The sequence below is a fragment of the Balaenoptera borealis genome (assembly GCF_965194805.1).
Source record: "Balaenoptera borealis genome assembly, chromosome: 3".
Classification (NCBI taxonomy): domain Eukaryota; kingdom Metazoa; phylum Chordata; class Mammalia; order Artiodactyla; family Balaenopteridae; genus Balaenoptera; species Balaenoptera borealis.
The window spans coordinates 174,361,092-174,380,245 of NC_138866.1; the positions used below are offsets into that span (position 1 = coordinate 174,361,092).

General features: G+C 35.7%; 1 protein-coding gene across 1 annotated transcript in view; it reads left to right on the forward strand.

The window, feature by feature from the left end:
* Positions 1–19,154, forward strand: part of GPR158 (G protein-coupled receptor 158) — a 342,097-nt gene that overhangs the window by 170,252 nt on the left and 152,691 nt on the right. Inside the window, exon 3 of the mRNA XM_082385766.1 lies at positions 4,903–5,005. Within this exon, the coding sequence (XP_082241892.1) occupies positions 4,903–5,005 (103 nt within the window). The remainder of the gene's footprint in view (positions 1–4,902; positions 5,006–19,154) is intronic.

Genomic DNA, 19,154 nt, shown 5'->3' on the forward strand with positions numbered 1-19,154 from the left:
GGTAAGGTTCATCAAAGAAGGCATCCAATCTTTTGAGCACCTACCTCACTCACAAGGGTGCCTTAACTCTTAATATGAAGAGCTTAATTTTTATCAAAGGCTCTCATGGAAGAGCTACCCTTATGGAAGAAGAAGTGCTGCTTTTTCCATTTCCACCCTTTTGGACTTTTGTGAAGATAAAGTAGAAAGATTTAGATTTGAGTATATAAAATAAAGATCTTTAATATCTAAAATGAACATCTTAAATGAATGTTATGGTAAAATTTTGAAGATTTTTTTCTCCTGTATCTAGTGAGGATCTATGTTTATATTCTAAATCCCTAAGGAGAAAAAAATATAAAAAGCAGTTACTCAGTCCACTTACAGTAAACGTAGGTTAAGTAGTCACCATACTTACGGAGACTAAAAAAGAAATTAGCTAGACTAATAAACTAATTGCCTCATCTTGAAAATGTGTAAGTTTGGTTGGGACGTGGCCAAATTGGAGTAGCTACAGAATGGTGGTGGTGGATGGAACACAAAAGTATGGCAAGTTGAGTGCAAAATTACAATCATTAATAGAAAAATAATCTAAGATCACTTGTACACTCCAAGACAAGTGTGTGTAAGCAACAGCACATTCGGTTACACACAGAGTGTGTGTAGCGGAATGATATTCTTTTTTTTTTTTTTTCTCCACTGTAACAGATGATACTCTTTTATTGAATTTAACTGGTTGAACATTTTAAAAATTTTCTTTAAGGATATAAGATAATTTAAGACTAGAACAAAGCGTTTGAGGTAACTAATAATTCATATTGCAGTGTTTCCCATAATAAAATTAGGAAGCATTTTTTTTTTTAAGTTCAGGGGACTTTATATTTGGTGATGTTTATCGAATCAGCTAATTATCTAATCAAAATCTATTGATGTTTATCTAATCAATAGATTTTTTTAAAAACTTCATTTTCTTTCAGCTCTATAGTTAGCTTATATTAAAGAGATACTCTTATTCCAATAAACTTTCAGATCTGCCTTAAACATTTAAAATTCTCAACTGAGTCACTGTTGCAGTGCCAAGTCACATTACCAGGGAATTAGTGCTGATTAAATGAATAGCATTAACCTTCAAATTCCAGTGAAGCAGAATATTTAAAGTGCACTGCTATATTCTTAGTATCTAAGACTTAGTTTGCTTGGATATATCTTGGCTGGATGAATGTTTAATAAATGTAACTCATAAGAAATTCCATGTTATGCACTTAGTGTCACAATCTAGTTAATTAAATAATGATACCTCACTGAATTGCTCTTCTCAGTGTCCTTTGCTTCTTCCTTTCTGCCTAACCTTTTAGCCTTGGAGTGTCCTGAGTCTCATCCCTTTGGATCTATTAACTTCACTGCCTACAGGCACTCCCTTAGTGATCTAGTCTTATCTGATCTCATGGCTTTGTCTATCGTCTTTATGCAAATGAATCCCAAATTATAGAGCCCAGACGTCTCTCCCAAACTCCATACTACTTTATCAGACTACTTATTTGATATCAGGAATTAAATTTCAAATAGATGCTTCACACTTAACATTTGCAAAACTGAACTTGTGTTCTCTTCTCCAAATCAACTCCACCTGCAGCCTTTCCCAGATCCTTGATGGCAACTGCATTCTTAAGGTTGCTCAGGCCAAAAACCCGGGAGTTATCCTTTATTCTTCTCTTCCTCTTATACCCCGTATTTCACCTATTAGGACATCTTGGTAGTTCTGCTTTCTTCAGAGTGTTCCTGAATCTAATTGAATGATTGTTCTTACAAGTTAAAAAAAATAAGTCTCAGAGAAGTTAAGAGAACAGCCCCAAATTCACATAACTAGTAAGTCAGAATTCAAGCATATGTTTTCTGACTGACCACAAACAGTATGATCTCTTATAATACTAGTGCTTCTCCAAAGTAAGTGTTATAATTGCCTTTTTATTTATACAATTCAGAAATAGGATCTGACCCACTATATATCACTAGACCTTTATAAGTAGGATGTGTTATTTCATTTAGGTCCTGGAGGAATTCTCTACACATACGATAGTTCTCTCATAACTACTTGCCAACCCAGTTGAATTGACTGGTACTTATCTGTCCTTGTATATTGCTCTGGGTCAAGAACTGTGTTTTCAATTGCAAGACATAATTGGATATGAGTGTGTTGGGTGAAAAAAAAAAAGGGTATTAATGAAATAAAATATTCAAGGTCTTTTAGAAAGCTCTTTTTCAAAGATTTTCTTGCTATAACCTATGAATTTAGAGCATGTATTAGCTCTTGCTACCTTACATATAAATACTTTACTGTTTGCTGGAATTTTCATGATATGTAATTTTGATCTTATTACTAATCATTAAAGCTTAGATTGAGGGACTATTATTTAGATAATTTAGAATTTTCTCTCAAGGGCCTCTGTATCAGAGGGTCACTATTTATAACTTTCAAATTCATTAAATTCTAAGCTCCTCTAATAGGTTATAATGGCAAAAAGGTAAAGTGTTGGGATCTTGGTAGAGAGCTATCAAAAAAGAAATTTCAGTGTTGATCAAATTCTTGAAACACCCTATTTTACTGATAAACTGTATTTTAATGGAAGTTATTCCATCCTTATGTAATTGAATGTAGCAGAAATGAAGTATGTATGGTACTGGCACCAAAACAGAAATATAGACCAATGGAACAGGATAGAAAGCCCAGAGATAAACCCACGCACGTATGGTCACCTTATCTTTGATAAAGGAGGCAAGAATATACAATGGAGAAAAGAGAGCCTCTTCAATAAGTGGTGCTGGGAAAACTGGACAGCTACATGTAAAAGAATGAAATTCAAACACTTCCTAACACCATACACAAAAATAAACTCAAAATGGATTAAAGACCTAAATGTAAGGCCAGACACTATAAAACTCTTAGAGGAAAACATAGGCAGAACACTCTATGACATAAATCACAGCAAGATCCTTTTTGACCCACCTCCGAGAGAAATGGAAATAAAAACAAAAATAAACAAATGGGACCTAATGAAACTTAAAAGCTTTTGCAAAGGAAACCATAAACAACATGAAAAGACAACCCTCAGAATGGGAGAAAATATTTGCAAATGAAGCAACTGACAAAGGATTAACCTCCAAAATTTACAAGCAGCTCATACAACTCAATATCAAAAAACAAAAAACCCAGTCCAAAACTGGGCAGAAGACCTAAATAGACATTTCTCCAAAGAAGATATACAGATTGCCAGCAAACACATGAAAGGATGCTCAACATCACTAATCATTAGAGAAATGCAAATCAAAACTACAATGAGGTATCACCTCACACCAGTCAGAATGGCCATCATCATCAAAAAATCTACAAACGATAAATGCTGGAGAGGGTGTGGAGAAAAGGGAACCCTCTTGCACTGTTGGTGAGAACGTAAGTTGATACAGCCACTATGGAGAACAGTATGGAGGTTCCCTAAAAAACTGAAAATAGAACTACAATGTGACCCAGCAATTGAGTCAATTGAGAAAACCATAATTCAAAAAGAGTCATGTACCACAATGTTCATTGCAGCTCTATTTATAATAGCCAGGACATGGAAACAACCTAAGGGTCCATCGACAGATAAATGGATAAAGAAGATGTGGCACATATATACAATGGAATATTACTCAGCCATAAAACGAAACGAAATTGAGTTATTTGTAGTGAGGTGGATGGACCTCGAGTCTGTTATACAGAGTGAAGTAAGTCAGAAAGAGAAAAGCAGATACCGTATGCTAACACATATATATGGAATCTAAAAGAAAAAAAAAGGTTCTGAAGAACCTAGGAGCAGGACAGGAATAAACACGCAGACGTAGAGAATGGACTTGAGGACACGGGAGGGGGAAGGGTAAGCTGGGACGAAGTGAGAGAGTGGCATAGACTTATAAATACTACCACATGTAAAATAGATAGCTAGTGGGAAGCAGCCGCATAGCACAGGGAGAGCAGCTCGGTGCTTTGTGACCACCTAGAGGGGTGGGATAGGGAGGGTGGGAGGGAGATGCAAGAGGGAGGAGATATGGGGATATGTGTATATGTATAGCTGATTCACTTTGTTATAAAGCAGAAACTAACACACCATTGTAAAGCAATTATCCTCCAATAAAGTTGTTAAATAAAAAAGAAATGAAGTATGTTAAACTGAATTTTGCTAGGGTTCAGTGATATTCTTGAAAGAAGGCAATGTTAAGCTTTTGGGATGTCCATCATGTCTATTGGTGTGATATATTTGGAAAGCCAATCATTATTTTTTTTCATGTTTATGTACATGTAGAACATTTATCTATGAAACAGATTTTAGGTAAAGAGCACTTCGGATCATTAATTTATCTTTTTTTCCTCTTGTAAATTATACTTTAAAGTTTACTTGTTTTGTTATTCCATCAATTTGTATTTTTTAATCCGAGGATGAAATTTGATGAATATTTAATTCTTAAAGGCAATTTTCACATCTTAAATTCTATGTATCTGTCTGTCCATTTACCTACCTACCTTTGCTTTGGTGGAAATATTTAGCATGGAATCACTTTTTAAAATATTTTTATAGGCTTAAGAAATATCTCTTAAGGCAATAAGATGATATGTGAGGCATTAAAAAAAACTATAATTACTTCCTATGGCAACTGAATGAGTTAAAGATGTATGGCAACTGCAGCTGTAATGGCATATATTTAGAAAGAAAACTACTTCTAAAAAAATGTCTGTTGGCAAACAAACCTAAAATAAAGTTCAAAAATGAGATACTTTATTTCTGGAAAATGTGATATCTCTGTTACCATTTGCAATGATGGATATCTGTGAGTCTTTATACTGTGAAGTAAACTATGATCAACGGTACTGCTGTCTTTTCTTTCTCATAGTGTATGCCGATTAAGGGCCTAGGATTCGTGCTTGGAGCCTATCAGTGCATTTGCAAAGCAGGATTCTATCATCCTCGAGTCTTCTCAGTGAACAGCTTTCAGAGTAAGTGCCCTTTGCTTCTGTGCATATATGTGAATACACATAATATCTATCATAATTAATTATTCAGATTTTCTTTTAACCTTGTTGGAGTTAGATGATTAAATCCCCACTGGTTTGGCATTCTTTCATCACTTAAGGAGTTTTTGCTTTAGTTTGTCATCTCCAGTCCTCTGGAGTACCACCAAAAAATGTGGGGTTTTTTTTAGGTATATTTTTGTTTTCAATACATTTTAAATGCCTGGAAATACTGTAGCTACTCAGTGAGACCAGTTGGGATTCAGTTATTGAGAGGTGTTGCTGCAGAAAATTCCTAAAGCTAATTTTGCTAGTTTGCTTATTTTATTTATGTTTCAATTTGTTTATATGTTAGGTCTCTATGCTACATGAAGAAGTGCCACAGAGTTAACAGCTTAAGGCAACACAATCATATTATCACACAGTTTCAACTGATTAGCTTTTCAGTCAGAGGTTAGCTGGTTCCTCTGCACAGGGTCTCACGGAGCCAAAATCAAGGGGTCGCCTGCGATGTGATCTGATCTGAGGCTCAGGGACTTCTTTCAAGTTCATTCAGGTCATTGACAGAATTAGGTTCTTTTCAACTGTATGTGTGAGGTCCCCATTTTATTGCTAGCTGGGCTTACTCTCAGCTCCTAGAAGTCTCCTCAAGGCCTACTCATGTGACCCTTACTTTTCAAGGCTACCAAGAAAATCTCTCCGGTCTGTTCAGATGGAGTCTTATATAATATAATCATTATATAAGTCATGGGAATGACTATCCCATCACTTTGCCATGTAATGTCACTTAATCAAAGGAAAGCCTATCTCATCATATTTACAGGTCCACCATCATTCAAGGGGAGGTGATTATACAGGAGATATACAGGCATACCTCATTTTATTGTGCTTTGCTTTATTACGCATCAAAGATATTGTGCTTTTCTACAAATTGAAGGTTTGTGGCAACCCTGTGTTGTCAGATGATGATTAGCACTTTTTCTTATGAGTAAAGCATTTTTTAAGTTAGGTCTGTATATTGGTTTTTTAGATATAATGATATTGTACACTTAATAGACTACAGAATGCTGTAAGCATGACTTTTATATGCACTGGGAAACCAAAAAAATTCATGTGAATTGCTTTATTGCGATTTCACTTTATTGCGGTGGCCTGGAACCAAACCCACAATATCTCTGAGGTATGCAGGTATTCCAGAATCAAAACTTGCTCACCTGGTTGTTTTAATCTTACTCCAGAAGATGTCAAAGTTACTATTTGAATATTGATTTTTTTTACTCTACCTCTAGAGAATGCAGTGTTGCCACGTTGGCTTGTAGCCAGCTATTGGGTATAACAAGAAGGAGTGTAGTGGAGAAAGGACGTACAAGGTTTGGGGTTGCCAAAACTGAGGTACAGCTATCATTTAGGTAGTCATCCATAAATCTTTGTCAGTCTTATTATCGGTCTGTATAGGAATTTGCACCTCTACTGGGCATAGTTCAAAGTATACAGTGAAATTTAGACCTGAGTGTCTTCCTCTGGGAAACTTGGTAGACATTTATGGATTTTTTTCTTGTTTTTTTCTTGGAGAGCACTGTTCTTCATCTTGAGACAGTTTACACTTGACTTCTAGGTTCTGGAAGTGAGTAACATTTTGCTCTCTCCTCAGTCATATAATTCACAGGGTTCAGCCCTTGTTCTGAGTAATAGTTGTTGTAGGCATCATTCTAAGATGGCCTCCAAGGTTCTGCTCCCACATGGGCTCTACAGATCTCCTCCCCTTAAGTGTGGGTGGCATCTGTGAATACAACGAGGTACTCACTCCCTTGCTAGGCTATGTTATGTAGCAAAGGTGATGGTATAGTTGCTCAAGTGATTATATTGCATTAAATGACTCCTTCCCAGACTGGAGAGAGATTCTAGTGCCAGCTTTGAAGAAGTAAATTAGCTTGTTGTGAGAGGGCCATGTGGCTAGGACCTGAGGGTGGCCCCTAAGAGCTAAGGCAGCCAGCAAGAAAACAGGAACCTCAGTTGTATAAATGCAAGGATCTATAGGTTCTTCCAACAGTGTGAATACATTTGGAAGAGGACCTGGAGCTCCAGATGAGAATATAGCCTGGCCAAAACATTGGTTTTAGTCTAGTGAGACCCTGAGCAGAGAGCCCAGCTTCACTGTGCCAGACTTCTGATCAACAGAAACTGGGACGTAACGATAGGTGTTTTCAGCCCTAGGTTTCCAATAAGTTATTACACAGCAATAGAAAACTAATACAGTAGCAATGACGGTAACATATTTTCAGCATGGATATGATTGTGTGTGTGTGTGTACAAGATCATGGCAATAGCCCAGCTACTTTGGCATTCTTCACACTTATGGTCCAGACATAACATATGATTCAACACTGAAGGATTAAGGGAATAGGTTTTAGCTTATGTTCTGTGAAGGTATTTTGTATCTGGTTTACCCACATTTGTTCTCAGCTCCCACTATGTGACTGAAATAAAACATTTAAATATTGCAGAACTAGAGAATGACTATGCCATTTGCTTATAACACCACCAGGAGAAACTAGTTAACCTTTAACAACTTATCTTTATTTAATTTGCATACTCCTACTTTCCTCCTTATTTTAAAAGCCAGTGTTTTTCACTGGACCTACTCTCTCTAAGAAGGGGCCGCTTCTCTGCATAAGGCTAATAACTTGCATGTTGTACACACAGCAGCTGTGGAAAGGAGGCCACAGTTTTCAGAAAGATGAGCTATATTTGGGCATACCTGTGATTCAGCTTTTGACCTCAGCACATACTTAACTAGAACTGGCCTGCCTCAATGATAGAACAGAAAGCTAGCTACACGTTATAATTTGAAGTCAGTAAAGTGCTCTTTGACCAAAAATATCTGTCCTGATGGCCTTGCCAGGTTGCATGAAAATCTAACAGTGTTCATTCCTTGTCCTAAGGACTAGGAGTTACAACTCAGTAGGGTATTCTACCAAGGGCTATCCAACCATTTAAAAAAATTTTTGGTTTACTATTAGAATTATACTACGTATCTCTGTTTTAATATGTTAAGTTTTTAATCATAGTATCCAGGCAATTCATATGGGCAGTCATTTTCATATATTCTTGAGGTGGTTACTGTGAAGTAAGGAATGACCACATGTATCCCTTGGGCCAAAGGTAAAGAAAGCATCGAAGACCCAATAAATGAGATAATGTATGCAAAACAGCTAGCATAGTACATGGCACATAATAAGTGTTCATAGATATAGTTAAATAAGTGAATAAGCAAACACATATATAAACACACATCAGTGATACATGTAAAGAGAGACTCCTTAACTACCATTGGTATTTAGCACTTTGTCTCACATATTTTATTATATTAGGATAACCAATTTTTTAAACTAGAGTTCTTAGAGAATGAATTCTACATGGATCAGAAGGAAGATGGGACAGCAAAAGTCTGTAACAACCAGTGCTGTGTTGAGAAGGACAATACAAAGAAGACTTGGGAGTTAAAGGCAACAGGAGGAAATCTGTTGCTTGATAGGGAAAATGGGATATAGAAAACAGAAAGGGATGCCTCTCAAAGGTAAAATTTACTTATTTATAGCTGTGAATCTAGAAAAAGACCTGAAATTCCCACATATAGTCTTGTATCCCATTTGGAGAGAGAAGCTAAGATGTGGTGTTGGTATCTTAGAGAAGATGTCAGTGTGACTGTTAAAAATCCTGTTAAAATATGAAGTGATTTAAAAATCTTTATTTAGACCTAGGCCCACAGTAAACAAAGGGCTTGTAAAGAACAGCAAAGATACGTTCAGATGACTTGATTTAAAACTGTGCTGACAGCCCAGAGACTGTGTTCCTGGCATCTCTCTTTAGATTGGTGGTCATAGGAGAGCTAATAGGATCTGACATCTGGATAGTAGCAGGATTTCAGAATCGCCAAGTACTGATGTGTAACTGTCTCTTCAAATCCAGGTTGTTCACTTCCAGGTTGTTGAAATACAAGCTTATGACAAGCTCATCTTCCTCAAATCCATCTCTCACAGTATGAACTCTGTCTTCAGTACAATCTCCTTTCTCTTTCATGGGACACATTACCAGCCTCTCAGTCTTACCTCTCTTGCCTTTTGGATCGACTTCAGCTCATGTGCATTTCCAGATAAACCCATCTAACAAATGACCCACATCTAAAAGCGACAATCCCTGCTTTGCTAACTCTGTCGATGGTGGGGAAAAAATGGCCCCCCAAAAGCAGAGCTTTAAAAAATGCGTAGTCTCAGAAGAAAGAAATGGAAAACTCTTTGAAAGCAGGTACAGTATAGGGATGCTGAGCTCCAAGCAAACTGCTCAGCAAGGCTAACCTGTCTCTGGGATGCACATCTTTGTGTTGCACTTGGGTCTCACACTCCCCATCCCTCTTCTGTTTCATGACTGGAGAGCTGGAGATATTTGGCTTTTTGCACACTAAGTCCAGTATCGGTCTCTAGTCTAATCCCAAACTTGGAATGGATTAAAAGAGCTTCAACATCATATTCTCATAATCAACATCATTACTTTTGCTCTTGGTCTTACTTAAGCCTTGTGACCCGGTTCTAATCACTTTACTCCAGTTGTAGTAGCAAAATTCTCCATCTAACTGCCTGGGCCTATACTTTTGTCTGTCATTTGCCTAATTTTCAGTTTTTACATCTTCTTTCATTAGTCCTGTTTATAGGGATTGGAGTCCAGGCACTAAATGTCTGGCAGATAATAGGGTCATTTGCCAGTGGAAAATAGGGTCATTTGCCAGTGGAAGAGTTCCCAGTGCCGCCAATCTTCTTGGGCTATTGACTATCTCATTTACCTTGTTTGTCTTTAACTAGTTCTTTTCAATTATTGGAACACTCCATACCATGTTGGATTTCCCTGGTTGCTGATCTCAGAGCTGAATTTCTACCATAGTTTAATATAATAATTAAGAGCATAGTCTTTGGAATAAGTCTAATTGAGGTTTGAATCCTGGCTCTATTACTTACTTGCACTGTGCTAAATTATTTAACTAACCTAAACTTCATTTATGCCATATATAAGATTGGGATAATACCATCTGCTTTATAGAATAAATAAGGATTCAATGATGTAATGAATATAAAGTTCTAATCATAGTAGTTGGCACATATTAAATGCTCAAAAATATTGTTACTTTTATGATAACTATTGGAAAGCTTGTGTTTATGCTGCTTACCCCTTTCCTCAGATATTCTGCCCATTTTCATCCCTTCCGTCTAGTACTTGCTCCACTTCCCAGCTGAGGAACACATTTTCAAGTCCCAGAGTTTTTCAGCTTTATCCTTAAAATGGGCCCTGCTATGAGATATAATACTCAGTCCTCTCAAAGTCTTCCTTCTCCCCTACCAGCTGAAATTTTACTTTGTTAGATCTTCCCTTAGGTATTTCATTCTTTTTATTTGTTTACATTATTAGACTGCTAATTAGAGATTCACTTGTGTTAACAATCAGCTTCCCCCAAGTATTAAAAAACCTCTGGCAGGGGAATTGGACTGTCAATCATTCATACATTAGCTCATTGTAGTAAGCGGAATAGTGCCCCCTAAACCCCAAAAGATGTGCATGTTCCAGTTTTCACAGCCTGTGAAAAGGGTACTTCACATGGCAAAAAGGGACTTCTCAGATGTGATTAAATTACAGACATTGAGATGGGGAGATTATCCTGGATTCTCCACGTGGGTCCAGCCTAATCACATGAGTCCTGAAAAGCAGAGAACCATTCCCAGCGGTAGTCAGAGACAGATGTAAGGACACAAGGAGGGACGCTTGAGAAATGCTACATCGCTGTCTTTGAAGATGGAGGAAAGGGTCCACAAGCCAAGGAATGGAGGTGGCCTCAAGAAGCTGGAAAAGGCGAGGAAGTAGCGTCTCTCCTGGACTCTCCAGAAGAAAATGCAGCCCTGCTCACACCTTGGTGATAGCCCAGTGAGACCCATATCGGACTTCTGAGCTATAGAAATATCAGAATGAATATAACTGTGGTTGACTCTTGAACCACAAAGGGTTAGGGGCACTGGCCCCTGTGAAGTTGAAAATCTGTGTATAACTTTATAGGCTGCCTTCCTTATCTGTGGTTCCACATACATGGATTCAGCCGACCATGGATCATGTAGTACTGTAGTACATATGCAGTGAGAAAAATCCATGTGTAAGTGAACCTGCACAGTTCAAACCTGTGTTGTTCAAGGGTCAACTGTGTATTATATGTCATGTAAGAAGCAGTATAGATTTGTGTTGTTTTAAGATACCAAATTTGTGGTAATTCGTAATAGAAAACCAGTACACTCAGTATGTTTGGTTCCCACTCAGCATTCATTCCAGTGTTCACAGTAGGCCATACGTTTTTTCTAGAGGAAACTGTTCCTAATTGCAATTGATTGCTGACTTAGACAATTTATAATCTAGCAGGCTCTTCGTATGAGGATGGCCTTTGAGTCAGACAGACAGATTTGAGTCTTATCTCCACTTACTCACAGGAGACTTGGGAAGTTTCTCATATATTCTGAGACTCTCCCCTTATTCATACATCAGGAAGAGTGAAATCTATGCCCTTGGTAGTTAGGAGGAGTAATTGAGATAACATGATATCCCCCAAATTATAGTGATTATTATATTAAAGCGAATATGGAGAATTTAGTCTTTTTGTTTATAGTACTTATGTATTGGGTGTTGTGGGGATTGAATAAATAGTCCACAGGCAAAAAAAAAAAAAAAATCCATTCATGTTTAATAATTTTATAATTCAAATCAGAATTGTTCCAAGATCTGTCTAAGGTGGTATTTTTGTCCAAAGAAAAATACTACTACAGTCACTTATAAGAAGTAAAAATCTAGAACACAATAGAAAAGTGAATATAAGATGTATATGTAAGCATATAGAAATACAGGGAAAGATTGACTATATTCATAGTGAGGAAATATAAATTAAAAATTTTTTGCACTCGGCTTCATTTTGAGCTTATTGTTACGTCTAGCCATTCATGATATAAGTGCATGAAAGTATATTATCTAATCCTGATTTTAGGATATGCAAATATATATTCATGTCCTAACAGTAGCAGTCTTCTTGGACAACAGTATAAGCATAACCACAGTTTGCTAACTGTTCTCTCCTCATGAATATTATACATACTGAACCAAATATGCACAGAAATCTCCTGAGTGTGTTGGAGCTACTCATGTGCATGTACCTATTTCCACTTAATTTTTGGATGTGATTTTATCAAGCTGGAGACTGGAGGCAGATTACTTCATCATCTTAAACAGATGAAATAATGAACAAATATATCTTCCCATGGTTAGCTCATTGTAGCATTTTAATTCCAAACATTGATTGATGAATACGTTCCCTCCAGTTCTAACGAAAAATCAGATATGTGTATGGAAAAGAAGATGATGTTTACCCTAATAATGATTTCAGATGAGCATTATGTCTGACTTGATTCTTTGTTACTTCCAGCTGAGTTATGTTCATTGTCTGTGACTCATCTTTTTCTCTCATGCCTGTTGAATGGAAAGAAGAGGGGTCTGTGACATATAAACACATGGGGCTGGTCTTGCAAAGGTCCAAGCTCTAAGCTTCTTCGGCCTGAACCAGTTCCTAGCACTGAGGGCCACAACACCTCCAAGAAGGGACCTCTGATCAACTGGTTTGTTGATTGGTTTATGTGTCTGAAAATCCATCTGTCAAAAATATTACTGGGCACTGCTTCTGTGCCAGACATTGTTTAGAACTGGAGAAAAAGAAGTGAGTAAAAAAGCGAGGTTTCTAAGCTTCTAGGACAGACCCATTATCTTCCCAGAACATATTGCAATACCCGCAAACAACAAATGAGGGCAATCTTGAGTAAAATACAACTCACTGTCCAATATTAGTAAATTAGGTCAAATGTAAGAGCTTTAAGGTTTAACAGGCTTTCAAGGGTAGGTATGGTTTCTATCCAGATACTCAAATGTCCAAATGTTGTGTTTTTGCTATTGTGAAAACACAGGTTTATACTTCTGGCACTTAGGTGTCTTAATCAGCAAAACCCTTAATACAATAGTGATATTTCTACATAATGTTTATACTATGAAGACCTGAAATATATAACTTCTGCTTCAATCCACCCTTCCCCCCTCAAACTCATTCCTCATTCTTTTCTAAATCAGAAACTCAGTGTTTTTCTTCCATAAAATATAGGAAGAAAACTTTCTGGGGTACATTTTGAAATATGTGCACAAGTTGTAAAAAAGGTAAATACATTTTGATGTACCAGTTTGACACTTCTATAATTTATTCCCAGGGGGGTATCAATCTTAAGAGATTAAGAAAGATGTATGCTTTTTTTAATAAAAAAAAAATAGAGGAGGAGGAGCAGGAGAAAAGTTCCCCTTTAATTTGTTCATTTGTTAAATCTTCAGAAAAAATTTTAAAGACTAGTATTTTAAGAAAACTTCTGAAAAGTTTTAGTGTTTCATCAGCAGTGACTGAAATTACCACTTGGATTTTTATGACAAATGAAATTTCTCAATGTATACGCAATGTAATTTTTTTTTTTTTTTTGGCAGCCGGCATTCAAATAGAATTTTGCCACATAAGTTTTCTAATGTTACCTTCTAATTCCCTTTGCAATTCCCTTCAAAGGAAAAAGATGGTATTACCTTGTTAAAGGAAAAGGTTTAAGGTATTTCTACTTAATATTATGTGTAAGGACAACTTTTAATTAATGAGTAATACAATTGATTCTTTGCTGAACTTTTTTGTGGAAACAGGTATGGCTAGGTAGGAATGACAGCACTATTTTTTTTTTTTAACATCTTTATTGGACTATAATTGCTTTACCATGGTGTGTTAGTTTCTGCTTTATAACAAAGTGAATCAGCTATATGTATACATATATCCCCATATCCCCTCCCTCTTGCACCTCCCTCCCACCCTCCCTATCCCACCCCTCTAAGTGGTCACAAAGCACCGAGCTGATCTCCCCGTGTGATGCAGCTGCTTCCAACTAGCTATCTATTTTATATTTGGTAGTGTATATATGTCAATGCTACTCTCTCACTTTGTCCCAGCTTATCCTTTCCCCTCCCCATGTCCTCAAGTCCATTGTCTATGGGAATGATAGCACTGTTAACTGAAATTCAGATTTCATAAAGTGATAGGATGTCTAAGCACATTATTTAAAACTGTATCTCCTCATTTTTTTTTGGTTATTTTGCATTGTCTAATTTATTTCAATAGAAGATTTTTAAAAATCCCCAAATGGGGTGAAATATTTAGAAAGGCATTGTTAATAGTATTAACTACCCTAATCTTACTAGAATATCATAAGCAGTACACAATTTAAAAGAACAGCATAAAAATGAAGGACTCACTAAGAAATAATCTTTATTTCCTGATTTAATGATGTAAAGTATTGCACTTTATTATTTCATGCAAAAAATGTAGCCAACAGTAACATACAGATATACAATTTAGTATTTATTATATGCATTTAATATACATTATTTTTCAACAGCTGTATGTTTGCTGTATGGTACATTCTTAAAAATATGCTGATCATAATTTGTAAAACAAAAACCTTATAAAACTCAGCAAAATTTGCAAACTGATCAGAAAAGTGTTTTGGGAGACTAGAAAAAATACTTTTTTGTTTAATCGTGTTTCAGATCAGAGACTAGAGATGTGGCACCTAAATGTAATGCATGATCCTGGATTTCATCCTGGATAGATAATAGCTACAAAGGACATTACTCTGAGAATTGATGAAATTTTAATATGGACTATTCATAAAAAAAAATTCATCAATATTAAGGTTCCCAACTTTGATCGTTGTAATGTGGATTTGTATGAGGATGCTCTTTTCTCAGGACATACAAGCTGAAGTGTTTATAGGTAGAGAGATACAGTATCTCAAATGATTCAGAAAAAAATAGTATACATATACATTTTTAAACATCTGTTTTATATTGAGAACATATGAATGATAAAGTAAATGCTGTAGAATGTAAATAATTAGTGAATCAGAGTAAGGAATATATAGGATTTCTTTTTTATATTTGATAAATTAGTTACATTTTGTAAATTTAAGGTGTACAGTGTGTTACTTTGATACATTTATATATTGTAACATGACTGCCATTGAAGCAATATTTATCACATTACATCATTATAGTACAATATTATTGTCTGTATTCATTGTACTGTGCATCAGATTTCTATGGCTTATTTACTACTCCTTACAAGTTTGTAGTTTTAAACACCATCAATTTTAACCCGCCACCTCCTATAGCTGGTAACTACCATTTTACTCTCTGTGTTTTACAGGTTTGACTTTTTTAGATTCCACATATGATTCTATATTAGTGATATCATATAGTGCTTGCCTTTCTCTATCTGACTTATCTTGCTTAGCATAATGTACTCAAGGTCCATCCATGTTGAAACAAATGGCAGGATATCCTATTTTCTTGTGGCTGAATAATATTCCACTGTGCATATATGCCACATCTTTTAAATCCATTTATACGGATTTCTTGCAGCTATTCTGTGCATTTCAAATTATATCAAATTAAAAGCTACAAAAATAGAATTTTCACTGTTTCAGAGGTCTAAAAGTTTTCAGTAATTGTAGCATTGGTGGGTTAATTAGGCCTTTGGGATTTGGAGCAAAAATTTACTTTGTTGCTCATTGCTATCTAGAGGGTCCTGGTTTTAAATATTTATGTTTTTATTATAAAAATATTACATACACATTAAAGAAACTTTGGAATGTATAGAAAAGTAGAATTTAAAAGGCATTTGAAAATCTATTGATCATTTAATTCTTTAAGTTTATAGTTTTTATACAAAAGTCTGTATATATATAATCTTTCTAAAACTTGGTATAAATGTCCAGAGGTTATTTTTCTGATGTCAATGTAAAAAAATTAAGCAAATAGGTTAACATACTGTTTACGAATTGTCACAATTTATCTTGATGGGCTCCTATTTACAGGTGAATGTTTTAGATTCACCAGTGCTCCTGTGGCGCTACTGTAACCTTCTCCCTATGCCCTCTATAGTTTTGCTCAAGGCAGCATATTTGATCACCCATATAATGAACTGAAAACCTCCTGTTGCCAAAGTTAATAGTTCTTCATATTTGCCATTTGTCTTCAGGAAGTATTTGTTTCATCTGAAAGTTCCAAGTATCATCTTTGTTTTTAAGCTTTAGCAAAGCAGATTGGGATTCTGTGCATGGAGGATGTTTCAAGTTGCTCAGAATCAAATCATCATCCAAGATGATTTCTAAACAGTAATATTAAGTAATAGCTTATATTCTTGATGTATCTTTCTAGTTTATGTCTAGCATCTTGAAAAATATAATTTTTATGCATAACTGGTTTGAGAACACAAAGATTTGAGTTGAATGTTATTTTCAACTATACATTCGTATTACAGGTCAATTAATTTATTCTTTTGAGAGATCACTTTTATCATTATCAATTATTTCCTGACTATCCAGTATGTATAAATTACTGTGTTCAGTGCTGAGTATATAAAGAGGTATATAAATCACAGTCCTGTTCTCTAGGAACTTAAAATTTTAAACCATCATAAACTTAAAGTGCCATTCAGTAGATTAACAAAAAGCCCATTATTATTATCATCTAGTAGTAGTGTGATTTCTACTGACTGCATGTATTCTCTTGTTCTAGGTAGAGAACTTCAGCATAAATTAATAAAATATTTTTGGAACGAGAAGATTATTTAATCATGCTTTGCGTCCTACAGGAAACAGTTAAATGTAAAAAGCTCTATCCTTAATTTTAGCGTTTTTGAGCTTTAGAAATCAAGTCTCTGACTTTCAGCTTTGCTTTCTCTCCATTTTAACACTTTGTGTACCTTATAGAATTCCATGATTTTTCATAATCAAATAAAGTGAAGGCAGTTATTAAAGAGGAAGTTTCTCATGGCAGCACTTCACTGTTTGACATTTGTGAGTCGATCTTGTGATTATTTTGAGCACAAAGAATAAGGTGTTATCATAATTTATCTTCTAACAAATTGCTTTTTATCCATGAATATTGAAACACTCATTTAACCAGCATAACTTAGTATTACCTGTATCAGGAAATATAGAATTGTTTGGAATTATGTCAATTTACCACCCTGAATCTAGCTATTACTATTTCAGTAGACATAATACCCGTTAGCTATTATTTCAGTCCTACCTGAGGAAGATAATGGGCTTCTCTGTGGTATGTCCTGTACTCATGATCGTATTTTATAACCCAGTATACGTTGGGTCTTTTGCAATTTTAATCTAGGTTGGGAAATAAAAATATAAAACCATAGTCTTATTTTAGAGAGTTCACAGTTTATTTGGGTTTAGCATATGGATGTGTGGAACTCTAGCAGTAAGCACAGCAGAGGGACACAGGCAATTAAAGATAGTCATAACGGCTTGGAGCAGCAGGAAGGGAAGTAAACAGAGACAGAGTGGATCGGGTGTGAAAAGTTCTCTGTGTTGGTGTGGAGCTCGAGGTGATAGAGAATAATGGTGAAGAGAATAATGGGGCAGGGTAGCTGCATTTGGACAACAGGGATGAGCTCTTCAACAGACTGAGATTCTTGTGTTCCTGAATTCCACCTCCCATTCTCTGCTTCAACAGGTTGAATCTAAACAAGTAACAGTCCCTCCAGTAAATCAGAATTGGGGGATATTGTGATCACTATGAAAGAACCCTGGTTCATGCGCAAGAAAATATGCCAATGTAGGGGGGCCATAATTAGGAAAAAGATAGATGTGCAACGAAATTGGGTTAGTGAAAGAAATAAGAAATATATATCTTCCTCTCATATGCAGAAATGGTATATAAGTCTGATTTAGGAATAAGATTTTCTAGTAAAAGAAAGAAGGAAAGAAAAGAGAGCCTAATTAAAAAATATATATATATTGAATTTAATTATATACATTTAATATACACAAAATAAATTTCACAGAGAATGTACTCCATTTTTAATTGCAGGAGAAACTATTTTCTTTTTCTCTTTTTTTTTAAATCCTTGGATATGTCTTATGAAAAGGAAACAAATAACTAAACCCAAATGTTTAGAGTGTTGCAGAATGCCTATGGGTCTTTGACAATACTCTAAAAATATCAGTTGTTGAATTTGGCAAAGTCTGAGACGAGAAACTGTTTTGCCTTTTGTTTTTTCCTAACATGAATTTAAGGTTTTTCCTTTGGTGATGACTTAAAGCTCATTGAGCCTCCTATTTGGATAGTTTGATCAACCTAGTTTATTAGAGCATCTCGCCATACTGTGATTTGGTTACAATCTGTATAATAGGGATCTGGAGAGAGTTCTACTCGTTATTTTTTTTTATATAATTTAATTTATTTTTTATTTTTTATTTTGGCTGCGCCATATGGCATGCGGGATCTTAGTTCCTTGAACAGGGGTGGAACCTGTGCCCCCTGCAGTGGAAACGCAGAGTCCTAACCACTGGACCACCAGGGAATTCCCCGGGTTCTACTCTTTAAGTGTGATAGTTTAAACTGGGAGTAATTCATTGCGTTCTCTACTGTCTTTAAGAAACGGATTGAGACATCGTATTGTAAAGGAAAGAAAAGGACCACAGGCAAGAATAAACTACTTCTGCAAAGTAATTTGCTTTGTAAACATGTAGGAAAGTGTTTAACAACGTAATTAGAGTTGTCTGTGAGATCTACTAGTCCTAGGCTTGCTGACCTCTCTAAGTCCAGCTTATGGTCAGCACGTTCTTCAAATCTAGGGGACACCATTCAAATTGTATTCTATATGACTTTGGCACTTAGAAGCCATCTTTTGTGTGTGTGTGTGTGTGTGTGTGTGTGTGTGTGCGTGCCCGTGTGCCCTGCATCACAGACTCTTGATGTACCTCAGATTTTAGCTACCTGTTGGGTTCAGAAGGACTATTTCATAAAACAAAGATTTTCTATACATATTTTTCTTTACTACTTTAACTTTTGTTGTGGTTCTGTTTATGGTAGTTGGTTTATTTGAAGAGTATTTGCACTTGTTAGGAATCACCGTCCTTTGTTACAAATGTCCAGTGTCTGTAAAACCATTACTTTGAAAATA